The 27,358-nt window shown below is 41.3% G+C and overlaps 1 protein-coding gene across 6 annotated transcripts in view; it reads right to left on the bottom strand.

Moving 5' to 3' along the window:
• AGPAT3 (1-acylglycerol-3-phosphate O-acyltransferase 3) overlaps positions 1–27,358 on the bottom strand; it is a 92,687-nt gene that overhangs the window by 7,942 nt on the left and 57,387 nt on the right. For 3 of the 6 annotated variants that reach the window (XM_057405043.1, XM_057405042.1, XM_057405039.1), the window contains 3 exons: positions 6,106–6,332; positions 1,522–1,691; positions 1,172–1,333 (listed from right to left, as the gene is read on the bottom strand). In XM_057405043.1, the coding sequence (XP_057261026.1) occupies positions 1,172–1,333; positions 1,522–1,691; positions 6,106–6,283 (510 nt within the window). In that variant the 5' untranslated portion in view covers positions 6,284–6,332. Of the gene's footprint in view, positions 1–1,171; positions 1,334–1,521; positions 1,692–6,105; positions 6,334–9,278; positions 9,716–27,358 lie in introns of those variants that run through there. The other 3 variants (XM_057405040.1, XM_057405041.1, XM_057405038.1) reach the window with 2 other exon arrangements.

The following is a 27,358-nucleotide window of genomic DNA, read 5'->3' as shown; positions in this document are numbered from 1 at the left end:
TCTTGATTTAAATAATCAATGCTAACTAACATTTTGCATTTACATTTTCTAGTTGCTTTCCCTAGAGACTTGTCCATGGTTTTCAATCACAGAATCATTAAAATGTATAGGTTTGCAACTAAAGTTCAGTCTTAAGATTTTTCAATTGGCTGGGTTCTTACTTCTTTTTTTCAGCCCTAATCAGAAGGATACATTAAATGTAGTTCATATCTGTATATTCAAGCAATTAAGTAGTTTAAAATACATCCTCCAGATTGTTATTTTTTTGTATCTTTTTTATATCTTTGTAATGATAGAAAAAGATCACAAATGACACATTCACAACGTGCTAGTTAGGCTTACTATTTCACTATTCATTTTAACAAGCTGTACTGGATATTGAAAAATCACTTAAAATGAACAGAAAAAGCATCTTAAAATGTTTTATGAGCCAAATAACTGTACAAGCACTACTATAAAAGCAAACCAGTAAATTTATCAACATGTTTTCATTCAAAGCAAAAATAAAAGTTAATAGGTTGATTATACCACTGTGTAGCTGCAGTAAAAGCTAACATAGCATATAATGAAACATAGATGTTTCATCCTTGACTCAAATAAGTCAAAATAAAAAGGAAAAGCATCACTGCAAAAGCAGATGTAACCTTGCCATGTGTTCTCATAAAGACGTTTTGGGAAACCTGTAATTTCACAGATCAATGAACATGCTAACAAAACTCCTATCAAAATCCATGGTCTTGCATCACCCCCACTTCTCCAGAAAAGATGGTTTCATTTTCGTGTTTTTTTAGCCTACCTCAGAAAATGTAGCTTAAAGCCATATAGATTTACTAGTCAAATATGGACTGTTATTTTGTTTTAAACATAAAAATAAATTCAGATAAAATTAACAAGTATTACACAGGCCTGATTTATAAGTTATCATCAAATTTCTAAACATCTATGCAATCTTCTGAACTGTTTCCCAAATGACTTCCCTTACCAACAGGAAAAAGGAGTAACACTTTACCAGCACATCCAAAAGACCTCAGAGCATGGGTTTTCCTTGGCAACACTTGAAGAAAGCAGTGAGCAGATCTTCTCCTGATACATATGGCTACAGTACCACTGAGTACCTCCATCACCGTTTCACTTCTAGCAATTGATACTAGAGGAGGAACTCAACACTTACCCACATATATTCAGGATAATCAGCCAAGCGTTTTAATCCTTCAATAACTGTATCTCTGTCTTCTTCCCATTTCCTTTTGCAGAAAACAATCTCAAGGAAGTACCATGTCCAGCCAATTAGGGGCACATATAGTAGCTCTCTCTTAGCAAGGACTTTAGAACTCTTGGAAAGAAACAAAACAACAATCCAAAAATGTCATTTGCTGATTTGTACAATGAGATCAAGGACATTAAAGTTAAGATGATAAAGAGTTGATAGAATTATATCTGGAAATTTAAATGCAAAGAAACTGTATAGAGCGGAGTTTTAAATTGATTCCAGATGAAGAGAAAGCTCAGGGCCCAACATACCCCTAGCACTCCAAAGCGCTCTGTCATAGTCCAGCCGCACAAGAAGTCAATTTCAAAGTTGTGATTCAAGATAATGATGACATGTTCCTTCCCAAAGGTGTTCACCGTGGCCTCGTCTGAGAACAGGGTGCACTCTGTGCCCGACCACCATTCTAGCAGCATTACCAACTCTAACAAACATGACAAAGATGGAGAGAGGAGTGAGGGGTGCTGCTTACAAAAACCTATTCAGTGTTTCCTCTCCAGCCCCATTCAGTGCCTAGTCTCTAATTCCCAACAACACTATCACCTTTTCAATCCAACCCAGCAGACACAAAGTGAAAGCTTGGATAGGTATAGACCAAATCACATCACCATCCTTAAGCAGTATTTAGGGCACTAGATATATACATTACGGATAATTTAGCAAGTTTTTAACAGGGACAAGTTTGGGCATTATGAATGTGAAATTTCATCATCATTGGAAAAAAACCCTGAACTTTGTGCCTGAAAACTGACAGCTGAGCTGTCGATTGCTCCACTAAATGAGTACAGTTTCTCCCAGGTGGAATATAAACTATGCATAGATGCAGCCTAATGCTTTTACTCAACATGAAACAAGTTCTATGGAGGTAAACAGACTAATAAAGGCCTTTTAAAGGGATACAGTGCCACAGATCTTCTGCAACAGATTTTAACATTAGAACAGAGGATTCTAATCATTCTGTATTATGGTCATCAACACAGAGTCAGAAGCACCAGAGAATTGAGCTAATTTATCAAAATACCTGGGCAAAGACAGGAATGGTAAATTGTGTCTTTCTTTTACTGCAGAGAAAGAATTAGCCCTTTCATCTCTGTCTTCTCCAGCTTTTCAATACCCCAGCATCTCTCTTACTCTACCCTGAATATTTCCCTTGTTACCCACTCTTCTAATTTTCCATCTCCCCTTTTTCATCTTAAAAACTCCTTCACTTAAATTCAGCAAGCACTACTGAATGTAGTTGCTATGGTTAGCCTATTTCTCTCATTTCAGCACAACGAGGCAGATGGAAGGCATTGCTTTTATCATGGGACAACTATAAAAAGTATGAGAATAGTTCATTCTTCCAGTAGGAAGATTTGCTTCCATGCAAACTGTAGTCATTGGCATTTTCTCATTACAGTGATATATGGATGCAATCAAGATATGGCTGCACAATTATGGAGCTAAAAAGTTCCAAATCTTGTCTCATTACTACGACAAACTTGCAGGGAAAACGCTGCTCCGTTTTCTATGTCAGGTTCTGCCATGCGGTATATCAACTTCGTGTTGGGAGGCCCTGGTTTTGCAAAATAAGGAAGTGCCTCCCTACACAACAGCTTCTGAGCTTCTGATGAGCAGGATCACAGCAGGGTAATCTAGCCATACTACTAAACAAGAGCAGGTCCAATTTTGCACCACATCAGGGAGAAGGCAAACGCAATATTTAGGTGAACGATAGGGAAAACAAATCCTGGTCTGACAAAGATACATAGCTTCTCTAGCATTACTTTTTTTCACTTGTATTCCCTGTGTGGCCACTTATTTACCAGGTTAGCCCCTGTATCATTTTCACAACTCACTCTTTTGGGGGCATGACAGAGTTATGCAACTTGATGATCAAGAGAGTGTAACTCCAGTCAACTGGGAATACAGCTGAGGAAAGACAGTATCAGGGTTTATACCAAACTAGAGGTTTCTATCATTGCTTTCCAGCTTTGACTCCTTTGCAAATGACGTCATCACTTACCTTTCCTTGCTCTGGTTATCCTGGCTCAATAAAAAGGGAAACAGGACAGTAAGAGTGTCCTCAGTTGAGAGGTATGCTCTTCCACCAAGTTGGTGGCCAGGAGGATGGAATAGTGGTACCAAACACGGTGTCGTACTCAGCAATTTTCCCTTTCCATTGCTGTCCATGTACTAAGGAGAAACATCTCCAGTACCTACTATAGTTGCTGCATTTTCTTATATTATAATATAATTTATTTTATTTATTATAAAATAAAATGGGTGTGTTTCTTCAAAATCAGAAAAAAAAACCTGCAGGTGTGGATGATTTTCTGCAGAGCATTTCTAGTACCATTCACTTTAAAATAACAGAGGAAGCTTTGCTGAGAGATTTGCCAGAGTCCATACTGAGAGAGGAGACTTGATAAGCCAGAGAATTAATAAGAGGAAACAGATTGTCCTTTACAAGTGTACTGATAAATGATGTAATTATAACCAGGAGCAGGCTTATTTCCTTTTTTTTTAGTGTGTGAGTTACAGCTATTTTGTGTGGCAGCAATCCTTGCTACAGCAAGCCCATCCTTCTGAACAAAGGGAACACTTGCATTGCTTGGGATACCTCCTGTAGGAGACAAACAACACCTTGCTATAGCTAACCTTGTCCTTCACCCAGGGATCCCACATGCCACCCAGAAATAAAGCAAAGAGGCACAGTGCACCTTGCGGTTTAAAGTACTAACTAACATTTGCGAGATTATTTTTGCAATCAGACAAAACCCAATGCATTGCACTCTCCAAAGGTATGAGTCACCTTTAAAGAGCTGATCTAGGGGAGCTTGAAGTACAGACTACCCATTACGAACTACATGCGCTGCAAAGGGTTTATTGACACTGAGGCCAGAGCCTGACACTTTTCTCCACAAACATCTGTCACTAACACTGGCTAGAGTATCTCCTCCTCCTTCTGAAGATGTGCTTCATGTATTTGAGAAGAGAGACAGTAAGAATAAAACCTGGTTTTCAGCTGGCTATAGTACACAGCCACATAGACGATTACCTGCATATCTACCCCTGCACATCAATCCCATGGTGGACAGGCAGAGCAGCTTCCATTACAGACAGCTCTGATGTGAACACCTTCAGCTGAAAACTAGACAGCTTGGGGTAAACGAGCAAAACACAGCATCTAGAACAGAACACCAATCTACAGGTTCGTTGCCAAAAAGCTTCCACATAGTGAAATATATTTCATTATGAATGGCAACATTTGAACTGCTGCATTTACACAGCTTAATTCATTATAAATCACAATTGAAGCACATATTCTGTCAGTTCTTCCATTACAGAGCATCAGCACTCTACAATCCCCTATTACATTTATTACAGCAATTTTCACAGTTTAATTTCTCAATAATTTAATTTATAATAGGCTATACACGAGGGGTTACCCTAGGTACAACCCAGTAATCTACTCAGCTTCTCCAAACCTTTTTGAACAGTGGTATAAGTTACTTCCTGTGTGTAGAAGATACAACAGCATTTAAAACATGTTTTTTTTCCATGCACAATTCTAACTTGTAGAAATCAAGTGTATGAACCTATAAACCTTACAGGCACAAGCAGCTCAGTTTCTCAGAAAAGCCGAACTATCAATGCGACAATAGTTTTCAAAATGAGATCAGATTCTAAGTTATTTAAAATCACATTAAGAAATTTTTACAAGCAAATAAAAAGTAAATCACATACCTATAAGTTCTTCCATCACAATACTTCCTTCTCCTGACTGTTTGCCTGTCACTCTCTATTTAATTTCCTTTCTCCTGTGCTTCTCACAACATTCTCAATAGGTAAGACAAAAAGAACAGAAAGGACAAGGAGAACAAGCTTAAAAATAAACTGAACTAGGTATTTGGAGAGTTTGCATTGATAGTGCTTCACATCCATGATTTAAGAAATGTGGGTGCCTGTCAGTGGACTGCTCAACTGTAATTTAAATACTCATTTAGGTGACTCATTTACCCAAAGTGGGAGTTGGATGCTGACCACTAAGTAGCCATGCATACTGGGAGGAGATGGAGAACGGAAATGGATTAGATGATTCACTGCTGAAACAGGAGGTGACATTTGGACTACGGAGCCTTCTAAACATCCATTTCAGAAAACCAATCCCCTGTTAAGTTGCGTAAGAAAAAAGGGCATCCACAGGGAAGTTTTGCAAAGGCCTGAAAAAAAAAAAGAGCAAAGCAGCTGCACTCACTGTAGAGCCATCCCACAGGCAAATGGGGAAGAGTGACAAATTGCTCACAAGAGAAGATACTGGCATCAGAGGAGGACACTGTAGGGTATAAGAGGACTCTGAAGTTGTCACGCAGTTCAGCTATAGAGGCGACTCACTAGATACTTTAAGACAGACATCTCAATCTGCAGACCATACAGCTGATTTGGGCTCATAAGTAAGTGGTCAATATGGCACGTATGCTTAATTCCTGAAGCAGTCTCTGTGAATTCCCCCTTCCCCATCACTGAGCAAAGGGTCTGATGCTGGATGAAGATGATATTGAGACAGCAATTTCTATCAGTCAAGACAGTGTTGGGGAAGAGTTTTATCTCCCACTTTTTTTAATAAGAGTGACAATATGCACCAGTCCCTTGACTTCTGCATGTTTTCCCAGTATTTCAGAAAAGGTGGCTGCTTTGAACTGCTCTGAAAGAGTCTACTTACCACTTCTTTCTCCCCTGTGTCATTGTGTATATACATATACATATGTATACACACATTTTTCTTTACAAAAATAGAAACAAAACCCACTCCCCTCTCCACCCCCAGTGTTCACATCCCTTTCAAGCATACTCACGGCTCCAAAGTGAATAAGCAAGGCGACAGTTTACTCGTCGATAAAACTGCTTGTTTATGGGCCAGAGGACTAGTGTGCATAGTTGAATGAAGTTAATGATCAGTCCACTCACAACAAAGACGAACCCAATGAGGAGGTGAACTATGAACTGGGTCTTCAGAAAGGCAATGAAGCCCATGATAACCACTCAGAAGCGTTTGCAAGGGCCGTCACTCAGAATAATTGTCCTAAAAGAGAAAGAGAAGAATCAAATGGAGACTGGATTTACAAACCCTAAGAAAGGGCAAAGAGAGAGCCCCGAAACAGTCCGTGCAACTTCAACAACAGGAACCCAACCCAATAAGCACTCTGCTCTCCAAGCCTGCCTCATTCAGGTCTTCACACAATAAACTGTTGATTGTGCAAGTCACTTCCAAAAATAGGAAGGAATCATTATTTTCAATTTACAGCCCACTAAGAAGATTATTTTTTGCTGAAGATGAATCTCACACCACTCTTCAAACAAAGGTCATATAATTGGACTTAATGCTGGGAGGAACACAGAGCCCTGCACTTGCAGTGAAGGAGTTGAGCTGCGATGGGTGAACAAGCTACACACAGTGATTGCTGTGCTTTCTGAGGTTGCTGCCCCCTTTCCCAGTAAATGGCATGCTGAGCCTCTGGAGCAGCATAAACTGACAAAAGCTTTCCTGACCTGCCTTCAAAGCAACCACTTTGTAAATACTTCTCTCAAATAAGCACCGAGAGACTGCTGCTGAGGGCTACAGAGACTTTGCTTTGACTAGAAGAGTACAACAGTCCATCTGGGGAGCAGGCTTTTCATCCTAAAGTGAATTTGGGGATGAAAAGAACACGGCTGCTCACAAAGAGTGTCACTCTGGCAAACACTTAGGCATGGAAATGGAAATTCGGTATTCCTACATCCAAAACCATGATGAAGCAAGTTTAGTAACTTCTCATTTTGTCAAGCCACAGTTCCATGATCAAATATACCAGATAGCATGGGGGGAAAAGTAAAGTAATAGAAAAACCTTAGGCTATGTAGCAGTACAAATTTGATCTGTAAAGAGCTTATGTGCAGAAACTTGATTCCCCCATATCAGCTCTGAGCATGTGTCATATTTATACCAGGTGCAGAAAGACAGGCAATGTCTGAACCAGCAGAAAGTGACAGTCGTTTAGACAGACAAGCCACATCCAATATAAATCCTGCCAGTACAAAGTCAGCCCAATAAAGTCTATTTACCAAACCACCAGACTGAGTTCATTACAAACCTCATGTTATCTGGCATTGGTCATTTTGACCTTCTGGGTACAAGAATCCCTGCAACTAGGCCAACCAGGCTGCCAAACCATAACCTCAATGTCTCACCCAAACCATAGACTCAATGCCTCATCCCAAAAATAAAAGTATGACCCCGATTTTCTGCCAAAGCAAAAGTTTGCTAACAAGTGTTTAGGCTCAGCTTTTACAAGCGTTGCAAAAGACCAGACCAACCAGTAGATGGTAGTAACAAATACTTTTGACAAGCCAGACATTTGAAGGTGATACAGAAGTTCCCAATGCCCGAAAATAAAGCACCTGCCAGAAGTGAGAAACCAAACCATTTCCATTTGCCACCTGCTTGCAGTATGGTATTATTTATAAAACTCAACAACAATTTTACTTGTGAAAGCTTATTTTCTACTGTCTTGTCTACAAATCAGATATTGCCTTTCAAGGCACAGAGTGTCTCACTTTTGCACAATTAAAATCTATTTGTATCATTAGTAATCTACCCTCTTCAGAAGCACATTATGGAGGGGAAAGAAAAGGTCTGTTTCAATATAGCCAGTACTATGCCTACCACAGAAAGCAAAGCAAGTTGAATAAGCCAATATTGGAGTTTGTGATTAATAGTCTGAATTCTGCAAATGTTTTCCTGTAAGAGGTGATCCTGCCCTTTTGCTCTTATGAGACCTCACTTGGAGTACTGGGTACAGTTCTGGTGTACCTCAATATATGAAGGACATGGAACTGTTGGAACAAGTCCAGAGGAGGGCCACGAGGATGATCACGGGACTGGAGCACCTCCTGTATGAAGACAGGCTGAGGAAGTTGGGGCTGTTCAGCCTGGAGAAGAGAAGGCTGCGTGGAGACCTCATAGCAGCCTTCCAGTATCTGAAGGGGATCTATAGGGATGCTGGGGATGGACTCTTCATTAGGGACTGCAGTGATAGGATGCCGTGGAGGGACTTCAGTGATAGGATGCCGTGGAGGGACTTCATTAGGGACTGTAGTGGTTAAAACTTAAACAGGAGAAGTTGAGATTGGATATAAGGAGGAAGTTATTTACTGTGAGGGTGGTGAGGCACTGGAATGGGTTGCCCAAGGAAGTTGTGAATGCTCCATCTCTGGTGGTGTTCAAGGCCAGGCTGGACAAAGCCTTGGGCGACATGGTTTAGTGTGAGGTGTCCCTGCCCATGGCAGAGGGGTTGGAACTTGATGATCTTAAGGTCCTTTCCAACTGTAACTATTCTATGATTCTATAATTAATAATGGAAGAAACATTTCTTCCACTAATAAATTATTTTAAGAACAACTGTTGGGAAGCAGAGACTTGTGTTTAAAAATAAACAAGTGGAGCCCTCCTTCCTCTCCCCTCCCAAAAGCTTGGAGGTTATAGCTGTGTCATACAGCCAAAACACTGTGCCATCATTCACATGTACCGTATGGGGAGGCAGCCATGGTATTCGGTGCTTGAGTCCCTAACACAGCAATGGGCTCATTTATCTGTTCCACTGCCACATTCTATTAAGTATTGCCAAACATTCAACAACATGTTCTTCTTCCAAGATCAGTTATTCTCTTCATCTGGTCTCTCTCAAAGTTTGTTTTCAAACAAACCAGAAAAGAACAAATTCCCCCCTTCCTTTTTTTTTAATCTACTTGCCTCTATCTCGGTTGTTAGACCAGTACTTACTGCCTTTTAACGCACAGTTTAGCCCCTCCCAGACAAGGGCCCAGAGCACACACAAATGCCATGAGGAAAAAGAGAAATGTCAAGTATTATCCTCAGACAAAATGGCTCCACTTCCATAGCCTATTCGCTTTAAGTGAAGTCTGGAGCACTCTAGTATTTGTCCCTTACATTCAGGACATTGCTGTATTACAGATACAAAAGGATACATACCTTTTTACCAGGCAGAAAGCTGGAGACACTGCAGCATGGTGCTTCTCCAGCTTCATTACATGTGGAAAAACAGGACTTCTCACTCTCGTGCCCGTGTCCTGCCCCACAGGCTGGGCACCACCTCACCCTGATGGGACTCCAGAGCTGTGATTCAGTCGCCTCATACGCCTGCACCTGGGCTCACTGCACCCCTCTGCATCCAGGCACTGCAGGTCTTACCAGTACTGCTACAGGGTAAAGGAAACAGCAGCTAAAGCATAGCTGGCTCCTCTCCAGCACCTTCCAAGGACAGCATTTGCCCAATTGCTTCCTAAAGCACAGCTGCTTTACTTGTACTTCCTCTTAAAACAGACAGGGATCAACTGAAAAATGGGTTAGTCTTGCTGTCTGACCCCTCCAGCTTCAATGCTGGATACAGAACCTGACAGTCTCCCTTTTGCCAATCCCTCACTTAATTGTATTTGACTTTTAAGATAATTAGAAGTTAACCTTAAACCAGGAATTCTTTACTTTTCTGCATTCCTGCCCATGTAGGGCAGCCAGGCAATTCAGGGGCAGGCCAACAGGCAAAGGGTAGTCAGCAGCTGTTTTGTTGAATCCCATGGTCAGGCTGGAGAGAGGATGGGGAAATCCGTATTTGCTGGAAAGAGGAGAAGCAACTTTTCTGCATCTAACACATATATTAAGATCAGTTAAGGGAAGTGTCTAGGAAGTAAACATCTGCCTTAGTTGAAGACAGCAAGTCTCAACATTATTCTTTTTTTCTTTTTTTAAAGTATACCCATATCTTGTGCATATTCAAGGACCTGGTGATAAAATCTTTTGTTTCTCCCTTCTTTTCCTGAAAGGCATTGTAACTTCACAGTATTGAACTTTCACCACAAAACCTCCAATTCCTCTTGTGCAGCCACACTGAGAACTGCAGGCAATTTTAGTACTCTTCCCTGCTTTCACATCCTTGCCCAATGCTTGCATTTCACAGCCATGCTGTAGAACAGCACTAGTGTAAACCCCAGCTCAAACCAAACAGCACACTTCCATTGCCTTTTAGTGCCTTACTTGGCCTTGGCCAGCAGCAGGCCCCTCTTGGAGACGGCTGGCATTGGCTTTATTGGACATGGGGGAAGCTTCGGGCAGCTTCTCACAAAAGCCACCCCTGTAGCATCGCCCACTACCAAAACCTTACCATGCAAACCCAACACAGTCAGGTACAGACTTGTGTCTTAAGGCTCCGTGTTCATATGGATTCTTTGGTATGCAAAAGACACTATGTGCCTCTCAGCAGAAGGAGGAATACAATCTTTTTCCTTTACCTAGCTTTCTACATACATGAAAGTTCTAATGATTAAGCTGCTTTGAGATTTCTATCTCTCTGTTAAATGTTGCTAAAATGTGCCACCAAGTTCAAAAGCCGCTATAAGTGAGAATGATACAGACAGCATGACTGCATCAGTCACATTTCATTAAAAAAAACAGGTTAAAAAAACTCAGATGCACAACGTGCACGAAGCACTGATGAAACATCATCCACTGCATGAAACACGTAGGTATTTATGAACTCAAAATTAAAAATTAAGCCATTAATCATTCTATAATACAGTATTTACAGCTTGAACTCCAGGTTTTAATTAATTTATTGCTGCCATGGGTGTACAGTTCCTCTGAAGTTCATGAGGTTTGCAGGAATCTGAGCATGAAATTAGAAATTTGTCCACTGATCCTCACATTCCAACTCAGTGAGAACTAATGTGTCTGACAAAAACTGTGGTAGCCAATACTTACATCTCTAGCCTTTTGCCTTCAGTTGTTCTGAGCATGCTGCTGCCATTTTCCAGCTGTTTCCACCCTACCATGCCATATTCATCTCCATTTATGAAACTAATTACAGACATCTTTTATTCTGAATGTGTTGCTCTTACCCTGAATTCTGGTATTTTACTTACCTTGTTTTTGCTAGTTGAGGAATTGAGTGAAACCCTTACAATACTGAATTCTACCTTTTACCATCGTGTTTTAAAATACTGTATTTTTCAGACTGAGCTTTGTAAGTCTCCTTGAAGTCTGTATAAACTTGTCAAGCCCTGCCTATGAAGAAAGGCTAATAATGTTGGAAGTCAAAAGCAGTACACAAAGGCATTTAGTTGGCCGTGTCCTCATCAAGAATTTCCTCACCATTTTTTAGAATTCTACAAACTCTGCTCACTGAAAACACACATGGAAAATTAAAACCTATTTTTTATTCAAAATGAGAACCATTTGTTCTACGAGCTGCTTCATGTGTATAAGGAGGACAGGCACTAATAGCGGTAGCTAGGAGCTGATGAAAACTCCTCTCAGTATACTTTCTACACTCCAGATTTCTCTCATGACCTGTCTCAGCCTACTCCTCTTTTAAAACCAGCTATGAAAATCACTGGCATCAGCATCTTTCCCCTCACCTCTCCTTACAAGATCAGAAAACTCCAAAATACTAACCAGCTACCCAACAGTTGAGGCAGAGATGTAAACGAGAGCTTTCAATGCCACTGCTTATACCTGTTTGGTTGATAAATAAAAGTACAGGTCCCAGTTTGGTTATTCTAGCATCCCTCAGAAGTATTACATTGTCACAGGGGCAACAGATTATTTTCCTGGACATTTCTGAAACATATCACACAAAAATGTGTTGATCGTCTTATGAGATGCATTCAATGCTTAGAAGTGATTACCTCAGTTATCTCTAAAATACTTTTTTTTCTTGCAGAATATGCAATACTTTTCTAGATAAAATACAAAAGAGCAGTGGCTACCAGCTTTTGAAAATGTAATGATATATGTATTCATAGCAAATACCCCGATATAGGAAAATATTCGGGAAGAAAGCAGGTATCTGATAGTCTTCCACTTCCTTCACTGTGTCACATCTCTTTCTGAGATGAGGAATTTGGGAACCTGACCCACGAGATGCAGAAGCCATACAAAACCAACAGATGGAGTATTTACCCAGGGTTTTGCCCCAGACTTCAAAAAAGCAACCCAAGGCTCCTTTCCACTCTGTCACTGCACAAATAAAAGCAGTCTCCGGTCAGGCCTGATTTATTTTAGAAGCACAGTTTTAGAAGAAACACCGTCAACCACAGCTAAGTAGTCTAGAAAACATGGCTTAGAACAACAGCAGTGAGTCAGTAAAGCAAATTAAAGGAAATAAGGTGCAACAACAGTTTTGGTATACATTTGAACAGCCTGTGGTAGGGATTCTCCAGATATGCTGTAAAAATAGACAACTATTTGATCACATCCTACGCAGTGTTACAAACTGTCTACTACAGATCTAGCCTTTTAAGCCTAAGCATGACAGGAAGATTATCTTAGTTTCTCGCATAATATATTGGTCTAATTACCCTGCACATCCCTCAGTGAAAAGCAAGGCTGATTCAGGGTTCATAAAAAATCCTGCTTCTCATGAATTTAGTTAAAGTGTATGGAAGAGCACCTTAAGCCAAACTCAGGTCACAACAATGCAACTTTGCTTTCAAGTAGTGAGAACAAGGAATAAGATCTCAAAAGGAAAAAAATGTTACTGAGTTACTGTCATGAAATTAGATGAGAATTTACACCTAAAATGTTGTTAAACTTGTCTTTGACACAGCACCACAGCCAGTTTCTAGGAAAGGTCAAAAGTAAAAGATTCTCCCCATCATCTGACCAAAATATATTCATTACTTTGGTCTTACTTTGAAGTCCACCAGATCAAAGAAACTTCCACTAGTGTCAACAGATTTGGCTCCATTATCTGTAGAGATTTTTGATGAGGTTAGTCTATTTTCATCAAATAGTTTTTTAGAATCATGGAATGGTTTGGGCTGGAAGGGACCTTAAAGATCATTTAGTTCCAACCCCCCTGTCATGGGCAGGAACATCTTCCATTAGACCAGGTTGTTCAAAGCCCTGTGCAACTTGGCCTTGAACACTGCCAGGGATGGGGCAGCCATGACTTGCCTGGACAGCCTGTTCCAGTGCCTCAGTATCCTCACGGTAAAGAATTTCTTCCTTGTATCTAATCTAAATCTATACTCTTTCAACTTAAAACCATTCCCCCTCGTCCTGTCACTACATGGCTTGCTTGACTTGTTCTCTTAGTGAGATGCTAACACTTTAAGGTTAAAAAAAAGCTGTGCACATTGCTGACATTCACCATCATGTAATAGGCATAAGGAATTCTGCTGTAGGTAAAGCGTAGGCATTAACTCCAGGAGGCATTATGTGATGGCCACTTAGAACAATGCCAACCACGTGAGGAGCACACACCCTCAACAGAAACATTAGTCCCTCTTCATGATTCCTTCACTCTAAACCTTTAATTTTACCATTAAAAGACTATAAGTTTACCAATTAAACTTTAGGAGCAATTAAATAAAATGGAACATTAAAATGCAATGCATACGTGAATAGTTTCTGCGTACCAGCGAACTACATTGGGGAGTGACCACAACGAGCAACCCCATCACTCCACAAATGCCACGTTGGGGCACGGCCCCCCTGTGGGAAGGCCTTTATGTGCTTGGAGAACCTCCTCCCACAGAACAGCTGCCCACCCCACAGAGAACATCCTGAAGAGGTCCACACCCTACTGGGACTTTAGCCCCAGCACTCATTCCTGCTTCTAAAATGAGGGGCAGCTTCTTAACAAGATATGGGTTGCTCTAAAATAATAATAATAGATATATATATAAAAAAAAAAGGTCAAGATAACGAGTTGTTTAACTTACATTTTGTAGATAAAGACCACAGAATGTGTAAACAAAGCAAAGAAAAACATTCAAACAACTCAATGGAACCAGAAGGGGATAAATCAGCTCTGGATACCACACATCACTGCACTTGAGAGGCAGTTTTCCCACTTCCCCACCCTACAGAAAGTGTTACTGACATGATTAAGACTCCTCCCCAGCTGTGGAGAGCACTGTGCTTATGCCTCTGCTAGAGATGAAACTGTGTTTTTCTAACTCGTTGCTACAATATTACAGATAAAACCAAAAGCAATATTTAAATAGCTATTTTCTAAATTTAATTTCAACTATTTCTTGTTGGCATACTCAGAACATACAAAATAACTCCAGAGCAAGTGTGCACAATATCAATTTCTCCTCAGCATATAAATTCAGTTAACTCAGCCCCTATTTAAACAAGTGGATCAAATAACTGACATGAATCCTGACTTGCTTAGAAATCTTCTGGCTGCAAGACAACCAACAAAAGGAAGTAGGAGAACTGCTTAAGAAACTTCTCTCATTGGAAGCATCTCTATTGCTGAAGAAAACAATGGATTTTCTGTTTACAAGACGGAAACCAGAGAGATGCTGTCATGAGTTTTCTGAGTAAAACCAGCCCAGATAACTTCAGTGTCATGGCTGAGTATCACTGAACTGGGCTGATACCATGTTTTCCATAGAACAGTCTCACTGTACTTGTAAGACACCGCAGGATTCTTCATTGATTTTTCCAGTGAAGGTGTCCCACTACTTCAAAACCTGGTTGTACACGCATGTAACTTGATTTTATTTCAGGAAGACAAACACTGCCTTCTGGTTTAGTAACCTGAGGATAGTTTCTATCATAGTATGCCATTTGCAACTGCTTGCAGGTGTTTGCATGCTGTTTTTCCCCCCATTTGTCATGGTTCAGTCTCCAGTCTGGCACTTTTGCTTCAGTATAAACACTACAAAGTTAATTCTTCCTAAAGTTATAATTACAAAACCTTAATTGCATATTAAATTTAGATTAGATAATAATTTCACAAGTTTGCCTCATCTCATAAGATATGGATAGGGTTTTTGTATATTGCATATTTACAGAATTAGCCTCATTTTTAAACCCAATGGCTGGTAGACACGCTTTACTCCTGGTTTCATCTTTAATGGAAAATTCAACAGTTGCAGCAAATAAGCAAGAGCTTTTCAATTCCCGTCTCCTGAACCTAAAAGAAATTGTACTTGAGGGAAGCCTTACTGCAGCAGGGCTAAGCTAAACTGTAAGCTAACATGCATGTTGTAATGCACCAGCTTCCCCAATAAAAGAATACAAGCCATCCAAGAGCACAGTAAGGGTCCCAGACACTCCCCAGAGCTGACTGCTCTTCTGGGGGCTGCATAGGACTGCGCGTTTGCCTTTCTTTGCAGCACTACAGAAGCCAGCTTCCCTGTAACAGCAACACACAGGGACATAAGCCATTGATCTAGGGTGAGGGGATTCTCGCCTTGCTCCCAACAGCCTCTTGGCATAGCAAGACACAGCAGAAACAGATCTGGCTCCTACACAGAGGGGTGAAGACAGAGAGGCTGCAATTTAGAAGAAAAAGGGGATAAGCCCAGGGGAAAATACCAACCCACAGCCCACGCTGAAATGCATGAGCTAGAACACTGTCATGTTCTGTATATTTTAAGAAATAAATAGGAACAATTACCCAGTTTTGCAAATTCTTTACAGGTCCAGACAGACAATTAAGTGTGCCCCACTCAGAAATGTGCCCACACACCTTCTGCATGTCCTGGTCCTTCTCTTGGGAGCTTTTAACCCCCCCTCTGGCCCTTTTTGTTTGTTTGGGGGCAGCTGTTCTCCTCCTCTACCCCTTTAAATAGAACTCCTTCAAGGGAGAAACAGGATCCTAATCTTTACTAGCTCCCCAGCTCCCTATTCCTTCCCTCATGTTATACTCTCCCCTTCTTCTCACAGGCTGGTGCAAGAAGCCTGCTGCCTGCCACATCAGGTTTAGGGTTATGTATGTCTGTCATTGCGCACAGCATTACAGGCATTGCCTACCCATTTGGTATTCAGTTTGCACATCAATCCCAAGCTCTGAAAAGAAGCTTCTGGCTTGCACAGGCTTTGAGAGCAAAGCAGACTGGGAGAAGCTCTTGGAGAACTCTACACACTCCAACATATCTAACAGGTCCACTCCAGGCCTCTGAAGAAGAGTCAGTTTTTTCTGTCCTACTCACTGCTCTGCAATTTCACCCTAAGTGCAACAGCAGGGTGCCCTTTGAAATTTCAAGTGTGGCAGATGATGGACAATACTGGATGCAATATCTGCCAAGCAGTACTGGGATGCTCTTAGTGCTAAATACTACCTTTTGTTTTCTCCCAGCCAGGTTAGCCTTCTGTAAACATCGCGCATCTTTTTCTACACAAGGGAATGGATACATGTGTGAGCCAACAACTTGATGGAGCTTACTGCATAGCCCAGCAGCAGCTCACGCATCATTTAACCACTGCACTCGTAATGAATGAAATCGCCACCAGCACCACAAGACTTTTAAACAGTTTTGAATGCTTATCATGAAAAATAAGCCAAAAAACCTCTAATAACCACAGCATCTGCATACTTCTTACTCCCAAAGTTGCACTGCAGGCATGGGAGATCTCTTCTTTAATGACAACACACAGCTTTAGGATACTGCAGATGTAAAGTGCATACATCCCCACAGGCACCTGTCGATTGCCCACTCACTTGTGTTGCGCATACTCTCTGCTGCTAAGCCATGAACTACCAGTTTGTGTGTAGCACCACAATGATGTGGCTTTAAGGTTTTTGGGTCTCAGCTGGTCAAAGCTGGGGAAAGGACAGTGGGGCAACAGCCTGCAAGTGTCCACACAGATCTGCTCCAATATCTCCCATCTCTTCCTTAAGCCTCAGAAAGAGCTTGCTGAGGGACCTCCCTCTATCACAGAGAGAAAAAGATACAAAATACTTCTCCACTATGCAGCAGCAGGTGATTCGGAGAAAACTCCAGAACAAACTCGCCAACAGAGTTTCAAGTTGACAAGCAGGTATTCTTTATTGCGGCGCCAGGAGACACGGGGGATAGCTCCTCCCAACGTGTGTCACCGTATTGCCATGCAGGCCACCCTTATAGGGTGGGCATATTACATCATTTTCCATAAAGTTTCCGCCATGCATACAAAAATGTGGTGGTCTTTAAGGGTCATTTATTTTTCCCAACAATTTTCATAACCAGCTTAATTAACATTACAGACATAGCAATCATCCTGTCCTTCTACTTATCAGTTAGTTTAACTGTGCCCACCCTGGACATCTGTTAGTCCCAGATACTCCCCATCCCCAGGTCCTGGTTTTTTATTCTGCTTTTCTTATACCTTTTGTACTAAGGTCTGAGGACCTGAAACTGTGTCAGCTACCTCCAAGCACCACAGTTATTTTCCATTACAAAGCCATCACACTTAACATTGCTTAGACCTGATTACATTTTGTGCTTTTGTGCCTCCTTGTCTCACAGGTGCCTGGAGAAAAAAAAACAACAAACATTGCCATGAAAACATGCTTGCCCACTCCTGTGCCCAGGACTGGGAACATCCCTATTTTGCCCGTGATAGAGAACTCTAGATCTCTAGCGAAGGGAGCAGGAAGCAACATGCTTCTCCCTAGAAGAATTCTGGAAGGGATGACCCATTTCAGTCAGGTTTAGTACAACAATGTGGATACTCTGGCAGTCTTGTAGATTTGGTGGGTAGCACCATACATTCACCCCCAAACAACACCCCTCAGCCAACAGCAGGTCTCAGTACAGTAGGGCAGAATTCCACATAGACATGTTTTTGAAAATCAGTTTGCTTATTTAGACATATGCACATATATTTATAAACACAAACATATCTATACATATATATAACATGCATGAGGTATTTCCAGGATAGCAGTTGTAGGCCTAAAGGAACTGATTTTAACCCAGTAGTTGTACTAGTATTTGGGAAGTAATGGTCTGCAGAAAATTAGCATTGTATTCAGAGAAAAAGTAGGAAGTGGAAGCCAGAAGAGCACAGACTTCAAGACTTACAAGTAATGCCACGAGGCTGGCTGGCCATAATCAGCGTTCTCAAACCAGCTCATTATTTATTCCATCCCACTGTAGTTTACACACCTATGCAACTGTTACACAGTAACTGCAATCCCACAAAACTGAGATAAAATTTGCATTTTGACAAGCAGGAATCTTGCTTTTATTCAGGCAACGTGGCAAGAATATAAAATCTCTTCCCTCTCCACAAAGTAACTGATGCCAGTTGAATTTTTTCTGTTGCATCAACACACAGATTATTCAATACTCAGTAATAAGAAAGCTAAAATGAACATTTTAGATATACTCTTCTCAAATAGGACACACAAAAAGAAGTAATTCTTCCCAGTTCTTAACTGGCTTGGAACAGATTCTTGTTTTGCGTGTAGTAACTTCACAAATGCTAAAGAAATTCTTTATGTGGTAGATCTTTGGTTTCTTCTACTTCTTGTTCTCTCTGAAGGTTAGTGTGGTTGCTTTACAAACACATCGAATATCAGGGGGCACTGTTGCACTCATCAGCCCAAGGAATGATGCAATTCTCAAGGCTGTGACGGGCCAGGAAAAGCAAAAAGAGCAGGGGTTGAAGCACAGTAACACACCGTGCACCTGAGCTGGCCTCAGACTCATTCTTACAAACTCTTTCTCCTCTTTATGTGAAGGTGGGCAAAATCAACAACTATTGGAAGACAGAAACACAATCCTGGTTTTTTTTTAGTTTGATTTAAAAAAGAAAAAAAAAAAAACCACACAAAAAAAAAACAAACCACTCCAGTTGCTCACCATGATGAAAGAGGACTGAGGCCAAAACTTACTATATAATCTATTACAAACATGTAATTAACCACAGAAATAGTTGAAGCTTTAAGTTGCTTCAGTGAGTTCTTTTCAACAGAGCTGAAAATGGGCATTTTTTATTATTCTGAAGAGCTCAGGACTTTTGTCCCACCTAACTGGAGGTCAAGTCAGGATTTCACCATCAGGAAATCACATTCTGCATCTAGCAGAGCTCTATTATTTTCAGCCTTTCCTATGGGGCAAATGCTAATACCAACATTTTCCTCTCAAATGTAAGCACTTTCAATTTCTCTTGCAAAGAAAGGACTTCTTGCCTTAATTACTTCTGGTTTCAACAGAGATAGAAGGTGTAGTGAGACTATTTTCTTCATTGCAGCTAGTTCATTCCAAGTTGAAAACCCAACGGGGAGCTGGAAAAGGAAAGCGCCTCTTGCAATCCCTGAAGAAGAAATAGGTGGGAGAATATGAGGTCTCTATTTTAAATGGGGCCAGAGTGTCCTTAGTACTTATACCTTGCTTTTTTCACTTATAGTAGGCTTCTGTTCTTCTCAAAGTGAACATGTTCTGGCTCTGGCTTCTCTTTAGTGAGGAGAAGAATACTGTCCAGAATGGATTTTCAGAGTAATTCAATACCCCTCCAAAGCCCTTCATTCTTTCTGAAGTTATTAAGACGACAGTTTGCCTGCACAGATGAAAATGTAATTTTATGAATACAAAAAATCTGAAGCTACTACAATTACAGCTGGTACCATAAAATAGGATTTGGTCAGATTTATGTCTAGATGCTGACTGCAGCACTTTTAAAGCATTAAATAAATGCTATAGGGAAAACACTAACAGGTATTTAAAGAGTAATAAGACTTAGGTAGTTTGTCATCACCTTGTCCCCTATCTTTTAACTTGAGATTAAGATTTGCTTCATATCTGGTAATGAAGAATTAGGTCCTTAATTCTGAAGTTTAATAAGTTTTAAAAAGTTTGTGTTTTGTTTGTTTTTTAAAAGCAGGTTAATATACAACTATTTGAATAAGAAACTTTAGTATTTCTGTATTTCGACGTAGGGATTTACAATTTGACAGAAGACTTGTTGGAGCACCCTTTCCTTAACTACCTGCTCTAATGTGTGCAATTCCTAAATTGCTAAAAAATCCAGAGTGCCCCCACCCTTGTGGAAGAGAAAGCAGCAAGGGGTCAGAGCCCTAGCCAGCTAGGTGCTAGCTGAAGTGGCAAACAAAGTAGTTAGCCATCTTCCCCTGGATGGAGGGACATTTCCTAAAGTGAGCCACAGAACTGCAAAACAGAAAACCTGACACATGGGACCAACACTACTGAGTTCAACAGTAAGTTCAGTCAAAAAATGCACAGGGACAGCACACACCTCCCTCTGAACAGCATCTCTCCCACATCCTGATGGAGCTAAGGTCAGGGAGGATGTCCAAACATGATTTGCAAGTGCTCAGGCAGCTAAGAGGAAGGGTAAGATAGCAGCCTTGAAATGCCAATGGCGGAAGAGCTGAGAAACGAAGGTGGAATACAGGAACAAAGCAGCACAGGGTAGCAGACATCGCTACCAGACCATGCTCCCCCCTGCAACTTGTATGTCTGAATTCAGAATGTGATCAAGTCTTCCATCCATCACTCTCCACCTCCATGCCAGTATATTTAGTATGTTATTTCCCTTCTCTCACTACATGCAACTACAGGAGTTATTTATATGTCAGAAGAAATACTCATTACTTTCACTTTCCCCCTACTTGCTGAATCCAGAGTAAAATAACAATCTGGTATTCTGATATCAATTTGATAGCTAGCTACTGCCATGGCACAGAGACATAGTTAATGTCACCACTATGACACTCTGATTTAGTCAGGCAGGAGGAGCTTACCAGTTGCCAGAAAATACTATAAACTGGGGCTATTTTTTTTCCTAACTCACTGGGCATTTAAAGGAAGCTGCATCTGCATGCTCACACATCACACCATTGCAGCTTGCTTCAGCTCTGCCCCATGCATCAGCTTCCTTCCACCAGATCCATTCCCAGGGGACAAGCAAAGCAATCGCTGGTCAATCAAAAAAGTTCTCAGACGTGTCAAGAGGATAGTAAACCTAAAATATTCCTTACTTATCTTGTCTCCTTCTCCATGTAAACATCTATTTTCAGAAGTGTAGCTTCTATTATTGATCTCTTGAGAACAACAAAGGTTTTCTAATTCTCCCCTTGCCACGGCAATACATGTACCAAGTAGCAAGACTGTCTATTTAGTACAGTGCATTTGATGCTATTTCTGTACACAAGATACAAAACAATACCCCAATGGTTTGCAAGTTTTATTTTTATGGTCATTTCCCAAGAACTCAAGTCCCCACCAATTTTCTGTCATTACAAGCCACTTCCTCAGTTGTGTTTTCTGCCAAAAAATTTTTGAACAAGGGTTACTGTATTTCAAGAGCAACTTTTTTTTTCTGACATTTTGGTTCATACTATAATTTCTAGCTAATTTTCTTTGCAAAGCTTCATCCTCTTCTCTGTGTTAACGAATTCTTGACATCCACACTTCTTTGTTATCTTACCTACTCCCATATATACAGCCAATTAGTCTCCTCTACCTTGCCCTGGATGACAGTTCCTATGAGCACTTTCTGGTCTTTCCTGCACATCTCAAAATTCTGCTTTCAGCTTCTAGCTTTATAAACAAATTAGACCACGTGAAAGCATACAGAATACATGCATGACAGTGATGCAGGGGAAACCACCCTTGAACAATGACCGATGAACGCGTATTTCAGCCTATAGGAGAAGCAGGAGAAAGAGAACAACCCCAGCTACTGATAGCATCCATTTCCCTCAGACTCCTAATGCAGGATGACAGATCAGCTCTACACATAGACAAGGCCAAACTGTGGATACCTGCATTGGGTTTGATCCTCTCCTTCCAGGCACAAAGGCTGCCAATAAAGAATACCCACAGCATGCTTCCAGGTCTGCTTTGGTTTCAAGGCCACCAAACTTCAGATGTTTGCTTTGTCTTGGGAACAGGCATCTCTCAAGAAGCAGCCTCCAGAAAATGGGAACTATCATTTACTTTTGGACATACACTAATAAGAAGACATCTCAGTTGCCAAAATTCTGGATACGTATGAAGTCATCTTGGGATGCCAAGTCACAAAGCCCAACCACTGACACAGGTTCCCATTCTCAAGCTGACAATGCTTTCCCATTCACCATCTGTCTGTCTGCACTAAACAAACATGGCCAGTGCAAAGAGAGACAGTACTGGATCCACCCTGCAGTCATCATGTTGGGGTGACAGCCACAACTCTGTATTAGGGGCCCAAGCCCTGACACTCCCCCTGTGACAGCTCACAAGGGTCTAACTCAAAAAGCCCAAACACAAACATTGGGAACATCAAAAACTTCTTGCTTACAATAGCCCTTCACATTCCCAGAACTTCTTCCAAAAGGAATTAACAGCAAAGTCCAGTCCTCACCACGGCTTCCTTTCTCTCTCTGCAGCCATTAAAAGATGACACCAATTTGTGCTACTGCTAGGTGTATTAGCAACATACAAACAAACAGTGGTTCAGTGCTGGAACAAGTTGTCCAGAGAGGCTGAGGAAACTCCATCCTTGGACATTTTCAAAACTGAACAGGACAAAGCCCTGAGCAACCCAACCTATTTGTCAAATAAGCCCTGCTGAAAGCCACATCAATCTCAAATGGCACACTCCAGAGTTCCCACCCACCTATATTCTTCTATATTTTTATTATTTTTTAGAATCATTGAATGGTTTGGGTTGGAAAGGACCTTAAGATCATCTAGTTCCAACCCCCCTGCCATGGGCAGGGACACCTCACACTAAACCATGTCACCCAAGGCTCTGTCCAACCTGATCTTGAACATCGCCAGGGTTGGAGCATTCACGGCTTCTTTGGGCAACCCATTCCAGTGCCTCACCACCCTTACAGTAAAGAACTTCTTCCTTATATCCAATCTAAACTTCCCCTTTTTAAGTTTTAACCTGTTACCCCTTGTCCTGTCACTACAGTCTCTAATGAAGAGTCCCTCCCCAGCATCCCTATAGGCCCCTTTCAGATACTGGAAGGCTGCTATGAGGTCTCCACACAGCCTTCTCTTCTCCAGGCTGAGCAGCCCCAACTTTCTAAGCCTGTCTTCATACTGGAGGTGCTCCAGTCCCCTGATCATCCTTGTGGCCCTCCTCTGGACTTGTTCCAACAGCATAATGAATACTTGTAAAATTACAAGCCTGCAATTGCAATCTCCATAGAAAGAAAGGATGCCGAGACCTCATATTTGACCATGGGAAACCATTCTGAGACCTCTTTTCCTCCACGAAATGTCACCAAGTGAGCTCTACAGGAAGGCAAGCAATGCACTTTGAGCAACAATAATTAGTCCAAACTGCCTGAGTTTTCACTCCACTTCCCAGGTGTTTTTTGCAGCCTGCAGTGAGCTTTATGTTACCATGGCTACTCTTGCAAGCATTTTACCTCTCCTTTAAAACTAATCACATCACAGCTGCAGTACAGACATGCCCTATCAGGTAACTCAGCTGCAGATTCATTTTTTTCCCTGTACCAGCTCTGCAAATCTAAGATTGGATTTAAAGCAAGTTCATCCTTCTTAAGGCAGATGCAAGTTTAAGTATTACTTAAAGCATTTGTTTTGCTACTCTTAATCTCTTTGCTAGCATTAAAATGATGGGTCTCCCTCACTACCTTCCAAATTCCCATGTGTTAAGTCACATCACATTCATCCCACAGTCTGATATAATTTGTTTACAAAGGGCATCCAAATTGCCCACTGGGGACGAAGTGCCTGGGGAACCGCACTGTTGCAACATCCCCAGTGAAATGGGAACAGTGCCTGCCTCTCCGGGCTAGAGTCTGTGGTAGAGCAACCACAAGGGGTGTGATCGTCAAAGTGCCCAAGGTCGACTTGGTTTGTGTTCAAGAGTAAAAAAAAGTGTTGACAGCTGCTCCCCCAGTCTTTACTATCTCACCTTCCTCTTATGCTTCAACTCTGACCAATATATAGGAGTCTCTGTTTTGTTCACGTGTAACAATTGCTCTGTTTGCTGAGAAGAGCTTGAGTAGCCAGCTACACATCATGAGACAGCAGCCTGCTGACAAAGGGAATTTAACAAGAAGCCCCAGGAGCCTGGTTCCCTACAAAATTGTATTTTAATGTTGACTGACACTTTTACAAACTCATATCCATGTGGAGACCTGGGTATCAAAGAACACCCAACCCTATGTCATGACATTTCCCTAAGGTCCCTAAGGCTCTTAGCAGCTCCTTTCTCCTCTCCCTAGCTACTTCCATGAAACTTGCAGTATTCCAGTTATTTTCGGGATAACTTGTTGCCCCCTGCCAGCCAAGCATGTCTGGAAACCCCTCAGTGGGTTCAAAACATATTGCCAAGGAGAGGGACACAGATAAATATATTTCAAGGGCATGATACGAAGTTTGATTTCCACAGCTGAAGCAGGCTGAAAATCTGTCAAGCTGAACCCCTACAGGCTGTTGATCTTTACTGGTTTGCAGATCCACGAGCAGCAGCTACAGCACAGAAACAAATCCCCAAAATCCACATTGATAACAGTGCTTAAAGCTTCAACTTCTCCGCAAACTCCTGATTTATTTGAATAATCTAAGCTCTTAAAATTCCATAGTTTGGTGCTATGGGTGTATTAGAAAGATATTGGCTACTTTAATCTCTAGCCACTTACCTCACAGACAACTACCCAGTCAGTGTAGGACACCTATCTTCTCAGTGCTTCAGTTTAAGCTGCCTAAACAAAGCAGGAGAGTATACAGTGACTTTTACACAAACATGGTGGTATTTCAAGCACAGCAGCCATAGATAATGGGCACACTGCCCACAGCTAACAGACATTATATAGAAATAGATCATGCTGCATTTTGTGTGTCAAGTGATAATCGGTACAGGTGCCCCTGGAAAAAACTAACTGCTCCTCTACCAGGCTCAGGCTCCTTCTTCCTCAGCCTCCCTTAATGGTGGTGCAGACAGGCTTGATAAAGGGTGTGCTAGCCAATGCATAATAATCCTCTGCCCCACCATTACAAGAAACCATCAGTGAAGTAGACTAGCATTTAGATACGGGAATAATAAACTAAGGATAGATGGGACGTATCTTTTAAATCTCCGTCCCAAGAGTTCCCCATCCATGAGGGTGCTCTCCCTTCAGCCAATGTGGACGGCAGGGCCCACAGCAGACCAGTGCTCTTCATTGCTCTGGTCCTCCCCTCAAGGCTGGGGAACTGGTGCAGCCACACTAACAAATGACCTGGCTACAAGTTTTTGCTTATTTATCTCCTTCAGAAGTTAATCTTCCTTTAACACAGAATTTTAACAGGCAGTCACTGTGCAGTCTTTTGCTGTGCTACTCTGGATTAAAACACAAACCAAGCACCAACCTTAACAGGAGCAGGGCTCAAAGCTCACCTGTTTCACCAGTTTACCATTTACACAGCAACACTTCCTACAGTGCTTAACCATCCCCAGGGCCAGCAGCACTGGGCTGCCCATCAACGTGGAAACGACCTGCCCCCCCCAACCCCCGTGTGCGCAAGTCACCCCCACCAGTACATACAAATGAGGAACCACCAGGTTATTCTGCCTAAAGTAACAGACAACACATTCACTCCAAAAATACAATGATAGGGAATATTAATAACATCCAAGTGAAGATGGAGATCATGTGCTAAACTATTGCTTCAAACACTTGAAATTGAGATAACAAAGCACAATTACAGTCAATAAGCAAATAAAATAAATGGCAGTGAAATTAAACAGCTCATTAAAACTGCCTGAATATAAGCGAAAGCCTAGCACAGGCCTCCCCTCTCTCAATCTGTCTCAAAAAATGATAAACCATTGCAGTACAAAATACAACAGTAGCCGAAAGTGTGATCTGAATTAATTTGCTCTTAACTCAAAGTGCATTAATGACATCAAAACATTTATGCAAGTTCAGGTGTTTCAACAGATCACTCAAGCTACAAGGCAGGGCTAGGAACATGGTGAGATAGAGTTAAATTGCCTTAAGTTCTAATGGAAAGTACACCAATTAATCAAATTAAACACTGGTATTTTGGGCTCCTGTGGTGGCCAGAAGATGAAACTTAGAGGGCGGATTTTGCAACAGAGGAAAAAGCCATTTGTTCCAAACATTTTGTACCTTCAAATGGGACAATTAAAAGCCACAAAAAATTAGAGCAGAAGATTCCTGTCAGCTTACCCTGTTTATTAAGCGATGACAAGCACACACAGAATGATAAATCCATTATTTATGCATAAGCAACTTGTTGACTGGTGAAAAAGGACAATTCTTTTAGGGTCTCATGTTGTGGGGACACTTTAACCAAACAAACTCCTGAGGAAGTGATGACTGACCAAAGAAAATGTGATGTCTCATACTCTTGTAATTTCTGTGGACTTCAGTTTGCACTGTGGGTTATACAATGGGTTGCTGCAGTGTATCTCGTGAAACATTCATGCCTGATATCAGAACAAGCCTACGTAAAGAGACACATACAGAGTATACAAATATGAGCCCTCTGCACTATTTCCTGTAACTTCAGGAGAGCATTACTGTGGTGGCCCCTTGCACATCTTTCATTGCTGCCTGAACACCAGCCTTCACGGATCTGAGCAGTGCATTTTTTAATTTTCTTTTCTCAAAAAATACTTCTTTTTCCTTTTTTTTCTTTGGGAGGGGGGTGGGGGGGTGATGGAAAGATGTTATGCTGGATTTCCTAGGTTGTTTCTGAGGTTGTTGGTGTTCTTACATCAGACACACAGCACGGGAGCCAACCCCAGGCCTGCATATGGGTGCCACATAAATTGCAGAAGAACAAAGCCAAGTTCCTTAGAACGTACAAACTAGATCTACCCCAGAAAGTGACCAAAATCCATCCTGTCCAGCACGCTAATAAGGGTGATCCAATCCAGGAGAAGCCAAAGATCACAGATGGAATTACAGAAAAAATGGGTTAATCTCTCAATATGCAAAACTGATCCCTGCTGAACTGGTGATCTCTGATCTTAACACCCTAGCTCTGTCTGAAGATATTCTAAGAAAATTGCAGCAGCCAAACTAACACATTTAAGACGAAGGAAAAAAAAATAATTAAAAAATACTCTTTCTAGTTACTTCCTACAGAGCAGACTTATGTTAAAATATTAATAAACTAAAATACTTATCAAAATTAGCTTTCTTCAAGCATCAAATTCAAGAGTTAAAAATACCCAAACCAACATAGCCAAAAAAGCATTCTAAGGTACTCGCATTAGGTCTCATCCATATCTAATCAGAGAGGTCTGAATGAGCTTTCTGTTCACAGACAAATAGATGATGTCATTAATTATCTCCCTGAACCTTGAGGCTGTTGAAGAAGAGGATC

The sequence above is a fragment of the Pezoporus wallicus genome, unplaced genomic scaffold (genome assembly GCF_028554395.1).
Source record: "Pezoporus wallicus isolate ANWC-B61680 ecotype Strahan unplaced genomic scaffold, APGP_CSIRO_Pwel_v1 contig_1739, whole genome shotgun sequence".
NCBI lineage: Eukaryota > Metazoa > Chordata > Aves > Psittaciformes > Psittacidae > Pezoporus > Pezoporus wallicus.
Note: the sequence above shows the minus strand (reverse complement) of the source record. Positions and strands in the feature narration are given on the sequence as shown.